Below are 17,415 nucleotides of genomic sequence, written 5' to 3' on the forward strand. Positions count from 1 at the left end.
AGATTCAAGCCCAGGTCCTCCCCTCCCCCTCAGTGCTTCTCTTCTCCTGCTCCCACCCATGAACACGAACAGCGCTTTCAGTAGTGGAGGCTTCCCCTGGAGGGGGCTGATGAAGCAGGAGAACCCAGCGGGTGACTCCGGGTACCAGCGCTGAGGGCACGCCCTCCTCCCGAAAGTGGGCCACTAGCATCCCCTCCTTCAAGGAGGGCAGTGACGTGCCTGGTAATGCCAGCATCGCTGTGGAAAGGGGCTGTGCTCTTGCTTGGCCTTCAGCCATCATGAGTCACTGCCAGTGATTCCATTCTCAGGAGTGGTACCCGTCGAGGGAGATCCCTGGGGGTTTCTGTCTGTCTCCTGAAATTGACATCGCATCCTTGCTCTGCCTAAACAAGCAGCTTGTGTTTGGGGCGATGACGTTCAGGAAGTGCGTTGCAGGAAAGGCTGTTGGCTGTTTGTTGGAGCCACCAAAAGTGGGCCGAAGAGCGGAGGAGGCCGCAGAAGAGCCCTCTGTCTGTGAAGCTCACCAGAGGCAGTCGGGGCATTGAGGGGACGACTTGTAAAGGCTCAGCCTTTTCCTCCTGTTCAGGCTGATTCTTTACATTTGTCTGGGTCAAAGGAAGACTGACATAAATTATTACTAAGTCGGCGTAACTTGTAGTTCTTGTGCGCCAAAGGAAGAACATGTGAAGCCAAATATAAAGTGTTCCCTAGAGACTTCACTCTTCATGTTGATCCAGTGAAAAGCAGACACGGAGTCATTGTGGGGGAGGAGGCAGTTAGCAGTAATGTTTGGGGGAAGGGGCCAGAGGGGGCCGGGTTGTATGAGGCTGCCCGGTGAGTGATCTACAAAGATATGGCTTCAGAGTCGAAAGCAGCAATCTGCAGCAGTACCTGTGACTACCCGGGAGACGCAGCTTCACAGCCTTTTTTTTTTTTTCCCCAAAACCTTAGGTTCACAGCAGTGGCATGGGAGGCGTGTTGATGTATAAGTCCCTGAGTTGACCAATTAGGCTTGAAAGCAGTAGAGAAGTGGGGTGTGCCAATGGCCACCTGCCATACTTTTCCTTCCCCAACTTGAAATGCCTCTGAGTCAGTGGGGAGGAAAGGAAGGCTTGTGGGGATTTCCAGCCATGCCCCTCTCCCTCCTGAAAATAGCCATGGGGGCAGCTAGGTGGTGCAGTGGATAAAGCACTGGTCTTGGATTCAGGAGAACCTGAGTTCAAAGCTGGCCACAGACACTTGACACTTACTAGCTGTGTGACCCTGGGCAAGTCACTTAACCCTCATTGCCCTCCCCCCCCCCCCAAAAAAAAAGCCATGGGTTGCAGGAAGGGGCCAGAAGGCAGCTGCCCCTTATGCCCTTGGGCAGGGAAGCAGCAAGAGAAACCTGTGCATGAAGTCAGGGAGAAGGCCAGGAAGGGGAATCAGAAGAGAGAAGAGAGGCAGGCGCCCCTAGTGGGGCTGGATGGATTTATAGCATTGCTTTGGATGATCCCCAGTGGTCCCATTGTTGTACATCACCTTCATCTAGCCCAGAAATAAGAAATGGTGCTGAGAGAAGAGACTCGGCTGCACTTTCCTTCTCACTGACTTTTCTGTTTGTTTGTGTTTTTTAGCGGGGCAATGAGGGTTAAGTGACTTGCCCAGGGTCACACAGCTAGTAAGTGTCAAGTGTGAGGCCGGATTTGAATCCAGGGCCAGTGCCTTATCCACTTTGCCACCTAGTTGCCCCTCACTGACCTTTCTGTGGGAAACCCTCATCCCCACAAGCATGGTCATCATGAGACAGGTGGGCTGTTTCCATCCCTGGTGACAAAAGCTAATCGTCTCCGGCACATGCAGTACAAGACGAGAAGGCATGGCCCAAGGGAAGGTTCCATGCCGAGACCCTGGGCTGGGGCTCCCCTGGAGTTGGTCTGATGCATACAGAGGGCACCCAGTGGTGAGTCCAAGGCTGCCTCAACTCCCAGGCATCTTTGGCATTTATCTTCCAAAATGTTGGGAGAAGAGCCTATAGTGGCCCCTCCCCTACACACAGACTCCCAGAGCTGAATGGCAAACCGTCATGATGAGGAGGGAATTTTTGAAGCAGGGGACCATTAAAATGGATTCCATGCCTGGTATAGGGGGTAGAGTGAGGGGCTTAGAGGCAGGAGGAGCTGGTTTCAAATCCTGCTTCACACTCCCCCGGAATCTCTGGCCAAGGGACTTAATCTCTCTTTGCCTTAGACAGTAATTCCCCTGGTTTATCCACTGAACTGTAGATTAGCAGGAGTTCCCCCCACCTGGAGTTCTTCAGGCTGACAGCATCACAGATTCTTTGCCCATTTGCATGAATGAGATGCTCTGCGTAATCTTTGGGGGCCGTCATTAAGTCTGCCATGATTTCCTTTGCTTCCTAACAGCTGGAAGAAAAACTCAAAGAAAAAGTTGATGCCAGCCTCACCGAAAGGATCAACCTGACAGGGGAGATGGACACGTTCAGCACGTAGGTGCAGCCAGCCTCCCTCAGGGCTCTGCCCTTCCCCCTTCTGTCATCCTGTCCAAAGGATCGCACTCCAGGCTCTTGGCCCGATTTTCCCTTCAGGCCTGTGGCTGAAGATGCCTTTTGCTGGTGCGGGATTCATCTCTTGGGGCCACAGGGCAGACAGTGGTAGCGATAGATGTAGCAGTGTAACCTCCCCTACTCTCCAAACAGCCCGTGAATGATCAGACTCTTCAGGGTGAGCCCCAGTCTGGCCTCTGCAGTAGGAGAAGGGAGAAAACCCACATTCTGCCGCACCCCCGAACAGGGCCCAGATGCTTCTAAGTCACTGCATGTCAAGCCACAGAGGGCTTCCCATAGCTGGCCTGACTTCTACCTACCAGGTAGAATAAGTCAGTGCATGAAATGAAGTGTGCCAAACATTGCTGAGTTACAAAGAAGCACGATGCTCGGTTTCACTAGCATCTCCATATGTGCATGTGTGCATGTGTGCATGCGTGTGTATTTGTGTGGGGGCATGGAGACACCTGGAGTTTCCAGCTCAGGAACAAGTCTTCTTTTGGTAGAGACTGAGGGGACACTTTGAGAACAAAAGCCCACTCAGAGTCATTCCCTTGCTGGTGTTCCCCTGCAGGATGAACCAAATGGGATCACTTCCCATTCTACCCATGTTCAGCAGGAGAGGCCAGGGATCCGCTTTCACTTAAGACATTACTTGAAGAAAGCTCGAAATCCCCTTCAGCCATGGGGACATTTTCCAGTTTCCTGTTTCTCTGGCTTCTGGAGACAGCACTAAGACAAGTATTTAGGGGAAACAGTCTAGCAGATATTTGTGGGAGATCAGCAGGGATTTAGGGATGGGCATCAGGAAGAGTCCCTGTGGAAATTCCATGTCTAGACCACATAGAGGGATGACACGATGTATATATAACAGGAATAGACCAGCCAGTGAGAATGCCAGAAATATTGTCATCGTCTTCCTCTTGAGATACATATTGAACCCATCCAGTTACTTTATGGCTGGATGGAGGCTACGGGAACCCTGGTTGTTGAGAGAAAATGAGGGTTAGCCTTCTAGGCTTGTCACTAACAAACTGTGTTTGCCTTCCAGAGTCATCTCCAACAGCATTCAGCTGCTGGTTCAGGATCTCGATGCTGCCTGTGACCCTGCTCTTACTGCCATGAGCAAGGTAGGTTTTCACAAAATGGATCCCCCACCAACCTTCTATGAGTCATTCCCAAAGGTGTCCATGGCCCTCCCCTGAGGGGGCTGGCTCCCCGTGTGCTTGAGGTGTCAGCGTGAGGAGGAGGAGAAAGAAGGTCCTTTTTTGTACCTGCCTTGGGTGTTGGCTGTGCCGTGTAGTGTGCCCCCGCCCCCCCAAGGCAGAAGGCTCAGGGCACTGGTGTTACAGTGGGGAGACACCCACTGAATGAATGGGTGATTGCAAGAGTGGACGGAATAAGAAATGGAACAGATATCTTCTGTGCATGTGCATTCTGCAAACAGATGCCGTGTCATTGGTGTCTGCGACAGGGCACCTTGCTTTTCTGTAGCTTTCAGGTATGCCCAGGGCTTTCCTTACCACTCTGTGACATGACGGGTCTTCAGGAGCATCTCTCAGCAAATGAGCAAATCCTCCCTGGCTTCCCTACCTTTCATTCCTGCCCACTGAGAGCTTTATCCAGTTGCCTCTAAACTCTGTCAGGAGACACCCAGAGGGTAGAAGCCGTCTGGAGCCCACTGAGTGTTGGGGATGATTTTTGTCAGTAATTCATTACTTGTTATCTGAACCATTCTTGGGGTGCTTCCCGTCTTCCACCATGAGGTTGGTGCCCCCTGCCCCCACCTCTGGTGCATGCATGTGTGTGTGTGTATGTGTCTGTGTACGCCCACATGCACTATGTCTCCCTCACTGGGTTTCAAGCTTCTAAGGGGCCGTGAATGGACCCTGTGCCTCCTTTATATCCCACTGAGCTCCAGGCAGAGCTTCCCATCTAAGTACACACTCAGTGCATCCTGTAGATGAGTTGAGCTGGAAAGTGTGAGGTTATTATTTCTAGAGCACCATGAGAAGGAAGCTGCCCCCTGGAACCTTCTAGGCTCCCAGAGTCCCCTGCCTGCCCTTGGGAACCCAAAAGAGGGCCAGCAGCCAGAGCTCTGTGTAGGAGGATATGGGGGGCAGGGAAGGTTATATAAGCAGAGAGTTGTCTGAATTGGGGTTAGCAGAGTATTGTAAATATTTAGTGAAAACAGAATTAAAACGGCAATGCTCATTAGTTTTGACCCAAGGTGGGGCTGTGAGGGGGTGAGGGGGAAGAGGGAGGGGTCACGAAGTCACATTTCTAGAGCAGTGCTTGTTTCACCAACGTGCAGTCGCCCAGGGAATTCCTCCCAGACTCTGGTCTTTCTTCACTTGAGCTGAGCCCTGTTTTCCACATTCTCCTCGTTCATGTACAAGCAGGTACTTCTGCTTTGAGCAAAAGAATGGAAGCTGATCCGTCCTCCCAAAAAAGTCAGAAACAGACAGTTTAGGGTTCATTTTGTAGGCTCTGATTATCCCCTAGCTGCTGTTGAATGTTAGCTGTATCCTGATGGTGATGCATTCCAGCTGCCATCTACGCCCAAACCTCTGCACACTTTAGGCTGGAATGCAGCTGGTGAAAGAGGAAGAATGGATCCTGCTTCCCTCCCTCCCTCCCTCCTCTCTGCTCTCCCCCAGTAAAATAACACTTGTAGGGCTTTAACACTCCAGGTGTTGCTTATATGAACTGTCAGTTCATTAGGTGGTTTTTCCTCATGCTTCTTGTCTCCCCATCCCCCCACCCTGCCCCCCAAAAACTTCCTAGCCAGAAAATATTAACAAAGGCTGGATCTTCAGACTGAGTTGTTTATACCATAGAAAAACCACAGACTTGGGAAAGTAGCAGCTGGTAGGCCATTATGTTTTGTTCTTCTGCATCTTTGGAGGAAAATGAAATCCATGTGATGAAAATGACCAGATATAAACAAGCCAACTGGTCATAAATGGACTGGACAAATTCTTTCCGTTCCTCATCCCTAGGTTCTGTATTTTCTATCCATCAGTCTGTCAAATGTGGCTTCTTCTTCTTCTAGGACTTTGGAAAGCTTCTATTTTCTGATCTGGTTATTTGTGGTGCCGTGTTCCATTTGGCTTTGCCTCCTGTTGAATAACATATCAAAAGAATGCTTTCGGGGCAGCTAGGTGGCACAGTGGATAGAGCACCGGCCCTGGAGTCAGGAGTACCTGAGTTCAAATCTGGACTCAGACACTTAACACTTACTAGCTGTGTGACCCTGGGCAAGTCACTTAACCCCAATTGCCTCACTAAAAAAAAAAAAAAAGAATGCTTTCTTATTCAAGACGCTTTGAGTCTGCAGAAGATGCGTGGCACTAAACTGGGAGCACTGGGGCCTAGGCAGTGAAGGTTGGACACAACATACCGTAAAGTCAGGGACTTTATAGTCAAGTCTTGGAGACACAGTGGACTAACCAATGAAATAAATAAGCAATAAAATAAAGTAAAATAAAATAAAACACATGCACATAGCCAGACAGCTGAATAGTTGGGGATTCGTTGGGTTAGAAGGGGGTGGCAGACAGTTTTGAGTTAAGCAAGGGAGGCTTTACAGTGGGGAGAAGTTGAGCCAACATGTAATCAATCAAAGGCACCTGATTGGCCAGAGGGTGGCACTGATGCACTCTGGGCCTAGGGAATGGCTGCACTGGGCTGGACTGGGGGGAGTCATCTATGCTTGGGGAGATCGAAGAGATTTCTCTGAGTGGAACCTGTCAGCAGCATACATTGTGAGAGTGAAATCTCTTGGTAAGGTGGACCACAGCAAGTCTAAGCTGGGAAAGAGCCTCAGCTGCACCCTTACTTTGGAAGTCAATGCTTTTTTCTTCCTGCACTAACTCTATCAGATTCCTCCTAACAACTCTTATAGACCTCCTCTCCCCAAGCCCCTCCTCTTTTCTGTCTCCCCTCTTACTTACACAAAGAAGAGGCTATCCATTATGAGCACTCTCTTTTATTTTCAAAAAATGCCTTCGTGGTGCAGTAGATAAAGCACTAGTCCTGGATTCAGGAGGACCTGAGTTCAGATCCTGCCTCAGATACTTGACACTAGCTGTGTGACCCTGGCAAGTCACTTAACCCTCATTGCCCCCCCCCCAAATCATACCCCCCTCTTCCTTCAGGTTTCTGAAATTAAAGTGAACATTTTAGGCAAAAGCAGTCCTCTCTGTGTGCCCATCTCCTCCAGTGGTTTGCCCTCTCAGTCATTTCCACCCCCATTTTTAATCTCTTCCTTTCTGTTGACCCTTTCCCTGCTGTGTATAAACACACCCAGGTCTCCTTTACCTCAAAAGAAAATTGTATTTGGTTCTGCCATCCCCTCCAGTCAGTGTCCAGTTTCTGTCTTTCCTTGCCTAGCTGACCTTACAGAAAAATACATCTTTATTTGTTGTCTCCATTCTATGTGAAGCCTATCCTGAACCCCCAGTTCTTAGTGTTTCCTCCTCACCTTGTAATAGGTGCAGTGCTCAGACTATCTTTCCTACCCCCACAGTATCATAAGCTCCTTGAGGGATGACATTGTGTCCACAAGGCTTGGTGCATAGTAGGTACTTAAAAAATGCTCCTTCATTGCTTTCTTCCACTTCCATTAGATTGAGGGCAAGGATTGTCTTTTACTTGTTTTTGTATCCCAGTGACTGGCACATAGTAGGTGTTTAATAAATGCTAATCGACAGGCTTCTTGCAATCTTTTGTAGTCTGGATTCTGACCTCCTCACCAGTCCATTGGAGCTGCTCTCCCCAAAGTTCCTAATGACCTCTTCTCATTCGTCTTCCGTATTTGGTACTGCTGACTACCCCCTCCCTCCTGCTTCTTCCTCTGTCTATGCCAAACTTGTTTGAGATCTGGAAGGAGCCTTGGAGTTATCTGATCCAGCCTCAAAGACCTGTTGACCCAACCCCGCTCATTCTCCTTTGCTGGATAGAGTGCTTCCTAACCGTGAATGTCACGCCAGCATCGACGACTCTGGGCCCTCTTTTTTTCTCTCTCCTCTTCCTCAGAGATCTCATCAGGTCCCATGAATCGTTTTTGTGTCTTTGCAAACGACTGCTAGATTTATCTCTCCAGCCCTAGTCACACAACCTCCCCACAGCCTGGGATCACTGTTGAAGGCCGCCCCCCCCCCCCCCCGAATTGTTCCATTCATCCAGGTTTGCAGCCTCTGAATCACCTTAGACCCTTCCTTCTCCCTTCCCCCTCACACCCCAGCAGCTGCTGAATCTCTCCTGACATCTCTCCCCGTCTATGGCTCTTCTCTTCTTTCAAGCCCTGATCACCTCTCACAGCCTCCTCATTAGACTCCCGGCTTTAAGCTTTCACCTTATCCTCTTCCCCTTAGCTCCCAGAGCCATCTTCCTAAAGCATGTTACTCCACTCATTGCTCAATGAGGCCCTATTGTCTTTAAGATAAGATACACATCATTTAAAACTCTTCTTATACTTAGTCTGAAAGACATCACGGAATGGCCAATGATCTCTGAAGATAATACATTATATTTAATAGGTGATTCTGAATTCAATGTCTAACATTTACAGGATTAAAGGGAAGAGCAGTTAGGAAGCTTATTACCGAGCCTCCATGACCCCCCCTGAGGACAGTCACAGGCTGTGATGCCAACTTTCCCCTTTCTGCCCAGGTGCCCGTTTGGGTTTTTAATGGCCCCATGGGGAAAGGACACATCTCTCAAATAAACCTAGTCTTTACCCACTAATGGGAAGTCCTATGACAGGGAAACTAAGGTGCCTTTAGAAAGTTCCTAGAAGAAACCGAAAGTTGCCTTTCTTTGGCCTGAGCCAAATGAGTAACCATCCCCAGAGGCATTTGGAGAGGACTGACAGTCCTCATTTGCCATGACTGTTAGTGAGCAGAAGACTCCTTGAACTTCCTTGTTTAAAAAACTTAAGTTTGATAAGGGTCTGGCCTAACTCAGGTTTTCTCCTTGAGACAAAGAGCTCCAGAAGTCAAGACCACCACCTCTATTCAAGCCTCTTCCACCTCACTGGGAGATAAGCCCATTGGGCCTGCTGCCACCTGAGTTGCACCAGGGGACAGAGATACCACCGCCCCTCATTCAAGCTTTCTCTACCCACAAAGGGAACTTTCCATAAGTCAGGTGTCCCATCATCAGTCACCCCATTTGTCCCCCCACATTCCATTCTCTGTAAAGACTTTAGCCTCCTCCCAGTTGAGGAGAAAGGTGTCTCAGAGAATCATGTTGTTTCTGAGCCACCTCTTCTCCCCCTTGAGGCAAAGTCTTGACTTCCTCTTGGTCACTTTCTCTAAGTGCCCCAATAAAATACATTTGATTCTAATGGATTGTGTTCCAGAGGTGTAGTTCTTTACAGAGGAATACCTAAGGCCCCCCACCACCTATTTCCCCATGACAAGTTCATTCTCCAGATTTTTATAATGATCATTTTATGATAAAATGTTTGTTGTATTTGTCAGCCTTGACCACGTTTCTTACATTTTTATTGGCAATCTTCTGTTTTTATATTATCTATATTTCCTAATGTGTCTTAAGGTCAAGGAATATCTACCCCTCCTCCTCCTCCTGCCCCCAGATCCATCTTTTATAAAAAAGGAATGAAGAAGATGGGGGGTCAGGACAAAGAAATATCTAGCAGAACCCATCCAAACCTATTTGGCGTACTTTGCACCCATAATTCCCAGCTCTTGTAAAGAAATGGAGGAGTCTTATATCTTCTTTGGAGTCAAACTTGGTCATTTTCATTTCATAGCATTCACTTTCAGTGTTTTCCCAGTTTTACTTGTATTACTTCATTTTGCATCGGTTCTTCTGCATCTTGTAACTTCTCAGAATTCATCATTTTTTACAGCACCAGTAATATTCCATTACATCAATGGACCACACTTTGGTCGGCCATTTCTATTCAGTATATCAACAAGCATTTATAAAGCATGCACTACATGCCAGCCACCGAGCACTACAAACAAAGCAGGGACAAAGAGTAGTCCCTGGCCTCGGTGACAGACGTTTCCAGCACGGGAAGTGATAGAGGCGTCCATCCAAACATCCACAGGGCAATTACTGAGCAGCTTGGAGCTCGTCTGCCCACCACCAAAGTCCACTATAAACATTTGGTCACATACGAGGTCTCCAAAAAAAATCATTGACCTCCTTAGAGTATATGCCTAGCAGAGCTCTGGATATTTTAGTTTCTTTGTATAATTCCAGATTGCTTTTCAGAAAGGTTGGAGCAATTCCATCTCTACCAACAGTGCAGTGTGGAACATTCTCTTTTAAAGCCATTGTTACCTTTGGGGTCCTTGCCTTCTGACATTATGAAGAATGATACTTCCTCTAGTCTCCTCTCTCCCTCTCCTCCCTGCTCTCTCTCCTTCCTGTCTCCCCTCTCTCTTTCCTGCCACTCTTTTTTCCCCTCCTGCCTTTTTTCCTCTCTTCCCTCCTCTCTCCTTTCCTCTCACCTTTCAACCTCCTTCCCTCTTTTTTTCTTCTCCCCTTTTCCTATCCCTTCCCTTTATGCTTCTCCCTCACTTCTTTCCTTCTCTCTTACCCCTGCCTCTGTCCTTCCCCACCCCTACTCCTATCTCCTCTTTCCTCTCCCTTCCACCTTTTCTCAGTTTTCTGATCCGGCTGTCCTCAAGCATTTTTCCCTCATATTTTTCTTAATCAACATATCATGATATGTTTTGATTTTCCCTGCATCTTGGGTGTTGCTTTCTTCCTAGAATGGTTTTTTCTTGTTTACATATTGCCAGTTAAATAGCAGCTGGAATAGTCCCAAGAAAAGCACAAAAGGAAAGACTCAAAGTTGGAAAACTCCCTTTAAAATGTCAGGAGCAAAGTTTACCAGAAGTTAGGTTCATATTTCCACTGATGGCTTTTCATGATGTTTGTTCTTTCTTCAGTTGAGCTACTGTTTTCACACACACACACACACACACACACCCTACCTTTTAAAAACTCACATACATTTCTGTTAGCCTCCCCTTAAGGAACAAGACCTCCTTTGGGTGAAGGTCCTGCAGAGTGACTGGGTGTCTTTTGCCAGTAGATTGTTTGTCAGGGGATGTTAACGGCCAAAAGCCTAGATTGTCCAGAGATAATGAGCAGCTCCTGGCAAAAGCCATCGGCGACCGTGAGTGACAGGACTGCCTCCACAGTGTGCTGAAGCTGTGGGCCTCAACAGCCGGGGCATTGGTGATCCCCTTGCTCCATTGCACTGCACTTTAAAGTATGTGCTCTTATTTTGTTCAAGTCTTAGCCGACCGACATCATGACTCTGGATCATTGTTGTCGTTTTTTAAACTTGGGTAACAGTCACAACCTGCCGGCCCTCTTTTGGGTTCCCAAGGGCAGGCAGGGGGACTCTGGGAGCCTAGAAGGTCCAGGGGCAGCTTCCTTCTCATGGTGCTCTAGAAATAATAACCTCACACTTTCCAGCTCACCTAATCTACAGGATGCACTGAGTGTGTACTTAGATGGAAGCTCTGCCTGGAGCTCAGTGGGATATAAAGGAGGCACAGGGTCCATTCACGGCCCCTTAGAAGCTTGAAACCCGTGAGGGAGACATAGTGCATGTGGGCGTACACAGACACACAGACACAGACACACACACACACAGACACACACACTCATGCATGCACCAGAGGTGGGGACAGGGGCACCAACCTCGATGGTGGAAAGATGGGAATGTATTCATTCTTTCCTCCATGTTGACTTCATGCAGCTGGTGAGAGGCGAGGCGAGCTTCGTATGGCCAAAGTCCTGGAGTTGGGATGTTAGGAGACCTGGCTTCCAAAGTGGTTTGCTCCGATCCAGTCAGGCGCAGCCTTACGCTGGGCCGCCACTGCAAGCACTCTGCTCATTCCCATCTCTGGTGTGCCCTGCCTGGAGTACTGGTCCTCATGCTACCCATACCTTCAAGATGCAGTTCAGTTGTGGTTGGCCCGGAAGGTGGAGGGAAGGCTCCTTCCACAGCCTCATTTAAGAGGGCCCCCAGGCCAGCCGCCTCTTCCTTCCTTCCACACACCCATCCCTCCTTTTTGGCTTCCTTTTACGGTGTTGTCTTTCCCTTAGATCGTATGCTCCTTGAGGGCAGGGCTATCTTTTTCATATTTGTATTTCCAGTGCTTAGCACAGGGCCTGGAACTTAATAAGTGTCTATGGACCCACTGACTGAAATCTTCCCATAGCAACTGCAGCCCGCACTGATCTCTCCCTTTCCTACTTCCTTATAAGCCAGACTCACTGCCTAGACTGTGTATTTGGATAACGCATTTGCCTTATGGATTGATCTTGGCAGGAGGGATGGCACGGTGATGGAGGCAGGACATGCAGTTAGAAGGGTCCTGGGTCCCGATCCTGCAGCAGCCCCTCCCCTTCTCAGATCTGCAGCTGCTCAGTTACCCACATTGGCGCTAAGTGGCCAGCCATTGTTATAAGTAGTCAGACGGAATTCTCACTTTGGGGAGAATGTGACATAGGTGTGTACTATTTAGTGCACTGGAATAGGGATTAGACCGGTAGAGGGAACTTCAGTGAAGAAACTCCTCTACCAGGTGAACGTTAGCACCTCTTCCACAGTCTTAGCTGCCTAGTGCACTTAGAGGTTTAAGTGACTTGCCCAGGGTCACACAGCCAGCATGTGTTAGTGGCAGGCCTTGAGCCCAGTGTTCCCTGTCTTCATGCTGTCTTCTGTCCAGCACACTGGGCTGCCTCATCATGTGGTTAGAAGGGCAGTGAGGAGGAAAGAGTCATACGTGCCAGTTCACTGTGGCATTTGGCGCTCTCCATCTCCAAATGGAAATACTGCACTTTTTAATTAGGTGCTTATAAATTGGTGCTTCTACCATGGCAAAGGCTGCCAGTATACACCATAGTGTTTGTTGCTGTGTTGATAGCTTGTCCTTGGTTGCGAACTGATGGCTTGCAAAGAAATCATCGCAGAGTCACCTAGGAAATATCCTTAGTATAGTTTGCCTTGTCCCTTTCTCTGTTTCCCAGGCAGTCCGTAATTTTTAAAAAATTTTGTTTAATTAGGGTTGGGAGGTGTGGGGGGGGTGGGAGAGAAGAGAGTACATGGAGACATTAGGGCATAAGAAGGTCTGGACCTCTCCTAATGAGATCATTTAGCATCACCTAAAGGATTTCTCATCATTTGGGTGGAGTCGATTCCCTAAAATCAGATTGAGGGAAAAGCCACAGTAATAAGATAAAAAAGTAATGAGGAAAACATTACGCATAAGCAAGAACTGGAGGTGAGTACAGCTTCTCCTCGGGGCCCTCATTAGGGATGGAGCTGACCTTGGGTCCTGCCCAAGGGCGCGCTCCAACATGACATGCCAGATCTGCCAAGGCTTTGAGCACATGCCCAGGATGACCTTGTGTCCTTCCTCTAAGGACCAGCCCAGTGAAGTGTGGAGAGGCTGATCGCCTCGGGGTGGGCACCATGTGGCTTATTTTTTCCGGCTCATTAAGAGCCTTGTTGGGAGACATGGAAGGTTTCAGATTGGCATGGGCTGGACATTGATAAAATGACACCTCTTTGAAATGTTGAAGTGTTTAGAACATAAAGTGGGAGCCTCTGGGCCTGTCTGTCATGGTTCTGGCCACTAAGTGGCCCCTTTGACCTGCACCAGCACACTAGACCTCTAGGACCTCCATTTCCCTCCTGTGTCAAGTGAGGAAGTTGGTTGATTCTTATGATCTTTATCAGTTGGAAATGTGTGTCCTCTGTCTTGTGCACGTATAGCGCTCCCCACCCAGAGGAGCAGCACGATATTGGTAGCTAGTATAGAGAGTGCTAGCTCATGGGCCCATCGGATCTCGTGGCAACTGCGGAAACCATTCACATGGACGTGGTCCTTTTCCCCCCCTTCCCCTAACAAGACCTTAGAACTGTTTGGCCTCCATTTCTGCACTTGGAGTATTTGGCTTGGTACTCTTGCAAAGAGGGCCAGGTCATTCTGGGAGGCCGATGTGGCAGATTTCTTCCATTACTTTCATTTTTCTTGTTATTTAAGGAGCCGCACTTAAGCAGGACAGGAAGAGATAGTATCCTTATCTCCTGCATGCAGTGACAAGCAAGCTCTGAGTGGAGCATGGGCTTGGTGGTGGGCAGAACACACCTGTGGTTCTGCTACTGGCAAGGATGAGGCCAATCAATCCCTTGAGCCTCAGAGTTCGGAGCTGCAGGAGAGCTAAGGCTGAATAGGTGTTCACACTTAAGCCTGGCACCGATTGGGTGGGCTGCCTAAGAAGGGGCAAACAGCAGGCTAGAGTTTCTGTGCTGATCAGCCCAGGCTTAGGCCCATAAATGGCCTCGGCACTTCCAGCCTGGGCCAGGTGGAGAGATCCTGTTTCCAGAACCAAAGAAGACAGAGAGCAGAAATGGAGTGGGGGTGGATGCTGCCATTTGGTCACTGAAAGTCACCACAGAGGTTAAGCAGGGCCTTGGCTCACTTAGGACTTTTCTGTCTAGAGTGAATTTATTCAGCAGATGTTCATTAATTGCTCAAATTGCTCATTACAGCCTGTGCAGTGTCCTCTATTAGCCCCAGAAGAGATACAGAGATAAATAGACTGTCTCAGCCCTCCAGGAGCTGGTGATGTAGTCAACATTAGAGAGCGGTAGACAGTGAGTACATTACAAATCACCTGGGAGCAGTGCCCAAGAGTAGTCAGGTTACTGAGTTCAGATGAGAGAGAGAGAGAATTCCGCCTTAACTCCTGTCTCACAGGAAGGAAAAGGCCTTGCTCCTTACCAAGGCTGCCCCTCTTCTCCTACATCCCATACCATGCTGCCTCCTCCAGCAGATCACCCCCCTCTGTCATCCCTGCTCTTTCACTTCTTTTCAGTTCTCCCTCTCTCCTGGGCTCATTTCACGCAGCCTACAAAAGGCCCACATCTCCTTGTCCTGGAAACAACCTTCCGTGATCCGTCCATCCTCACGATCATCCTATGTCTTCTGCCCTTTGTAGTTAAATTCCTCAAAAGGTGGCCTACAATAGACGCCTCTGCTTCTCTCCTCCTATCCTCCTCTTAACGCCATTCCCCTGACACTGCTCCCTCACCCTCTAACCATAGGTCTCCCTAAGGCCCTCCTCCTCCTCTTTGCTGACTTCAACTGGGTGATCACATCAGCTCCCGTGGATCAAATTACCATCGCTATGCTGATGAGTCTCAGACCTATGAGTCCTGCGGAATCTCTGCTGGACCTCCGCCTGCCTTTTGTCATCTTGAACTGGATGTGCAGTAGACATCTTAAACTCATTGTATCTAAAATGGAACTCATCTTTTCCTCTAAACCTCCATCCATTTCCTCAGGCTCACAGCACAGGAGTCATCCTGGACTCCTCAGTATCTCTTGCCACCTCCCCCTCCCCCATGTCCAAGCTGTTCCCAAGACTTGGAGATTCCATTTTTTTTTTAATCATAAAAGTATTTTATTCTTTTCCAGTTACATTTGGTTTTGTTTTGTTTTTGTTTTGTTTCTTGGTTGGTTTTTTTGCAGGGCAGTGGGGGTTAAGTGACTTGCCCAAGGTCACACAGCTAGAAGTGTCAAGTGTCTGAGGCTGGATTTTGAACTCAGGAACTCCTGAATCCAGGGCCGGTGCTTTATTCACTGCGCCACCTAGCGTGCCCCCTACATTTGTTTTTAAGATTTTGAGTTTCAATTTTTTTCTCCCTCCCTCCTTTCCTTCCCTCCTCCCCAAGATAGAAAGCAATCTGATATAGGTTATTTATATATATATATTTATATATATAATATATATATATATATTTATATATATATATATATATATGTATGTATGTATATATGTATGATGTATGTATGTATTATACGATCACATTAAACATATTTCTGCATTAGCCATGTTGTGAAAGAAGGAGATTTCACCTTCGCAACATCTCTACACCCCTTCTGTCCTCTGACACTGCCACCATTGTGGTACGGACCCTTACCCCTCACACTTGGATTATTGCCATGGCCTGCTGGTGGGTCTGTCTTCGTCAGCACCACCCCCACCCCCCAATCCGTTCTCCATTTAGCCACTAGAGTGATTTTCCTAAAGCTAAGGTACGAGCATGCTACGCCTCTACATAATAAACTCCGGTGGCTTCCTATCACCTCCAGGACCAGACACAAAGTGTTCTGTTTAATGTTTAAAGCCTTTCAGAACCTTTCGGAACACATTCTACCCCTCACCCCCCAATACGTGTTCTTTGATCCAACCTCCTGGCTGTTTGATGAGCACGACCCTCCATCTTTGGGCTCCTGGCATCTGCTCTGGCTGTCCCCTATGCCTGGAACCCTCTCCCTCGTTGGCTCTGACAGCTGACCTCCCCGGCTTCCTTTAATTCACAACTAAAATCCCATCTTTTACTGGGAGCCTTCAACAACTCCTCTCAATTCTAGGGCCTTCCCTCTTGGTTATTTCCTCTTGTTCCTGCATAGCTTGATTTTTGTCTGTCTTTGTTTGCGTGTTGCTGCCCTTGTTCGACTGTAAGCTCCTCGAGGGCAGACACTGTCTTTTGCCTCCTTTTGAATCCTTAGCACTTAGCACCGTGCCTGGCACGTAACTAGCTCAGTAAATATTGACTGGTTGATAGACTGTCATTTGAGTTGGGCCTTGATGGATGAGTAGGATCTTGTTTTTGGTAATCCATCACAATGTGGTCACCCCTCAGTAACCCTCCAGAGTTTTGATCCTGCCTTCTCACAAGGCACCAGGCTTCCATCTCCCTATTTTCCAACCCGTGTATACATAAAGGGTGCATATTATTTTCATATCCACTAAAGCAATATATAACCAGAGTTGGTAAGAATCAACAGGAAGTCCTATTTTTAGTTTTGTGTTGCTTTGGATTATTGCATCACAGGTTCTTTTCAGCTTACAGATACTGATTATTGACCATTGCTAGTTTGGGTACCTGCTTTGACCACAGAAGCTGGACAAGCTACTTGTATCCTTGTGGGTAGAGAATCGTGGTTGGCATCGGTTGTGGCTCTGTTTGGTCTCCCTTGAGTATATATGGTGTTTTGCAATGATACAAAGAGAACACTCTATGTGGAACACATGCTGGTGGTTCTTAGCACTGCAAGGCAGAAAAATGGCACCAGTAGGGTCCTGTTCCACACAAAGGATCCATTCATAGACTTGTTTCTCTTAATCCCTGCAAGAAGGGCGAGGATAGTTGACAGATAATGGGATCCCCAATTGGATCTGCCCCGAGAAAAAACAAATCCCTAAGTGATATAGTTTTGTTGGAGATGAAGTTTGTTCCAAGCATGAATAACAAGACGAGAGAAGGCATGGGCTTTTGTGCATGGATGTCTGGGCTAAGTGAACAGCATGTGCTCTTATGTCATTGCCTTGACAACTCTACACCCTACTACTCCTGGGCAAGCCAGGCAGATTCCTTTAGCAACCAGGTGAAATTCCCCAAGTTTCAGACTACTTCTTTTACCCCTACCCCATCTCCACTTTCTCTAAAAGTACAGCCCCTGCCCCCTCCTCAAAGATTCCAACTCTTCCTCTTCGTTCCCTTTTCCAGATTGCAGTGCAAAATGTTGAGCATGTTGGGGACCAGAGTCCATACGTCACTTCTGTGATTCTCCACATAAAGCAAAATGTCCCCAGTATCCGTGACAACCTGGCCCTCCACACGAAAGTACTTTCACTCAGTTCTGCATCAAATTTGCAAAGTAAGTCTGGGGGTTTTTCTTTTTACCATCATACTTTTCTTAAGAAAAAGTAGGGGGGCAGCTAGATGGCGCAGTGGATAGAGCACACGGCCCTGGAGTCAGGAGTACCGTGAGTTCAAATCCGGCCTCAGA

At 48.1% G+C, this 17,415-nt stretch overlaps 1 protein-coding gene across 1 annotated transcript in view; it reads left to right on the forward strand.

Annotated features, from left to right (window-relative positions):
- VPS53 (VPS53 subunit of GARP complex) overlaps window positions 1-17,415 on the forward strand; it is a 132,150-nt gene that overhangs the window by 100,286 nt on the left and 14,449 nt on the right. The window contains 4 exon segments of the mRNA XM_044002590.1: window positions 2,406-2,488; window positions 3,597-3,675; window positions 17,133-17,252; window positions 17,255-17,283. Of these exon segments, the coding sequence (XP_043858525.1) occupies window positions 2,406-2,488; window positions 3,597-3,675; window positions 17,133-17,252; window positions 17,255-17,283 (311 nt within the window).

Source organism: Dromiciops gliroides, chromosome 4 (genome assembly GCF_019393635.1).
Source record: "Dromiciops gliroides isolate mDroGli1 chromosome 4, mDroGli1.pri, whole genome shotgun sequence".
NCBI lineage: Eukaryota > Metazoa > Chordata > Mammalia > Microbiotheria > Microbiotheriidae > Dromiciops > Dromiciops gliroides.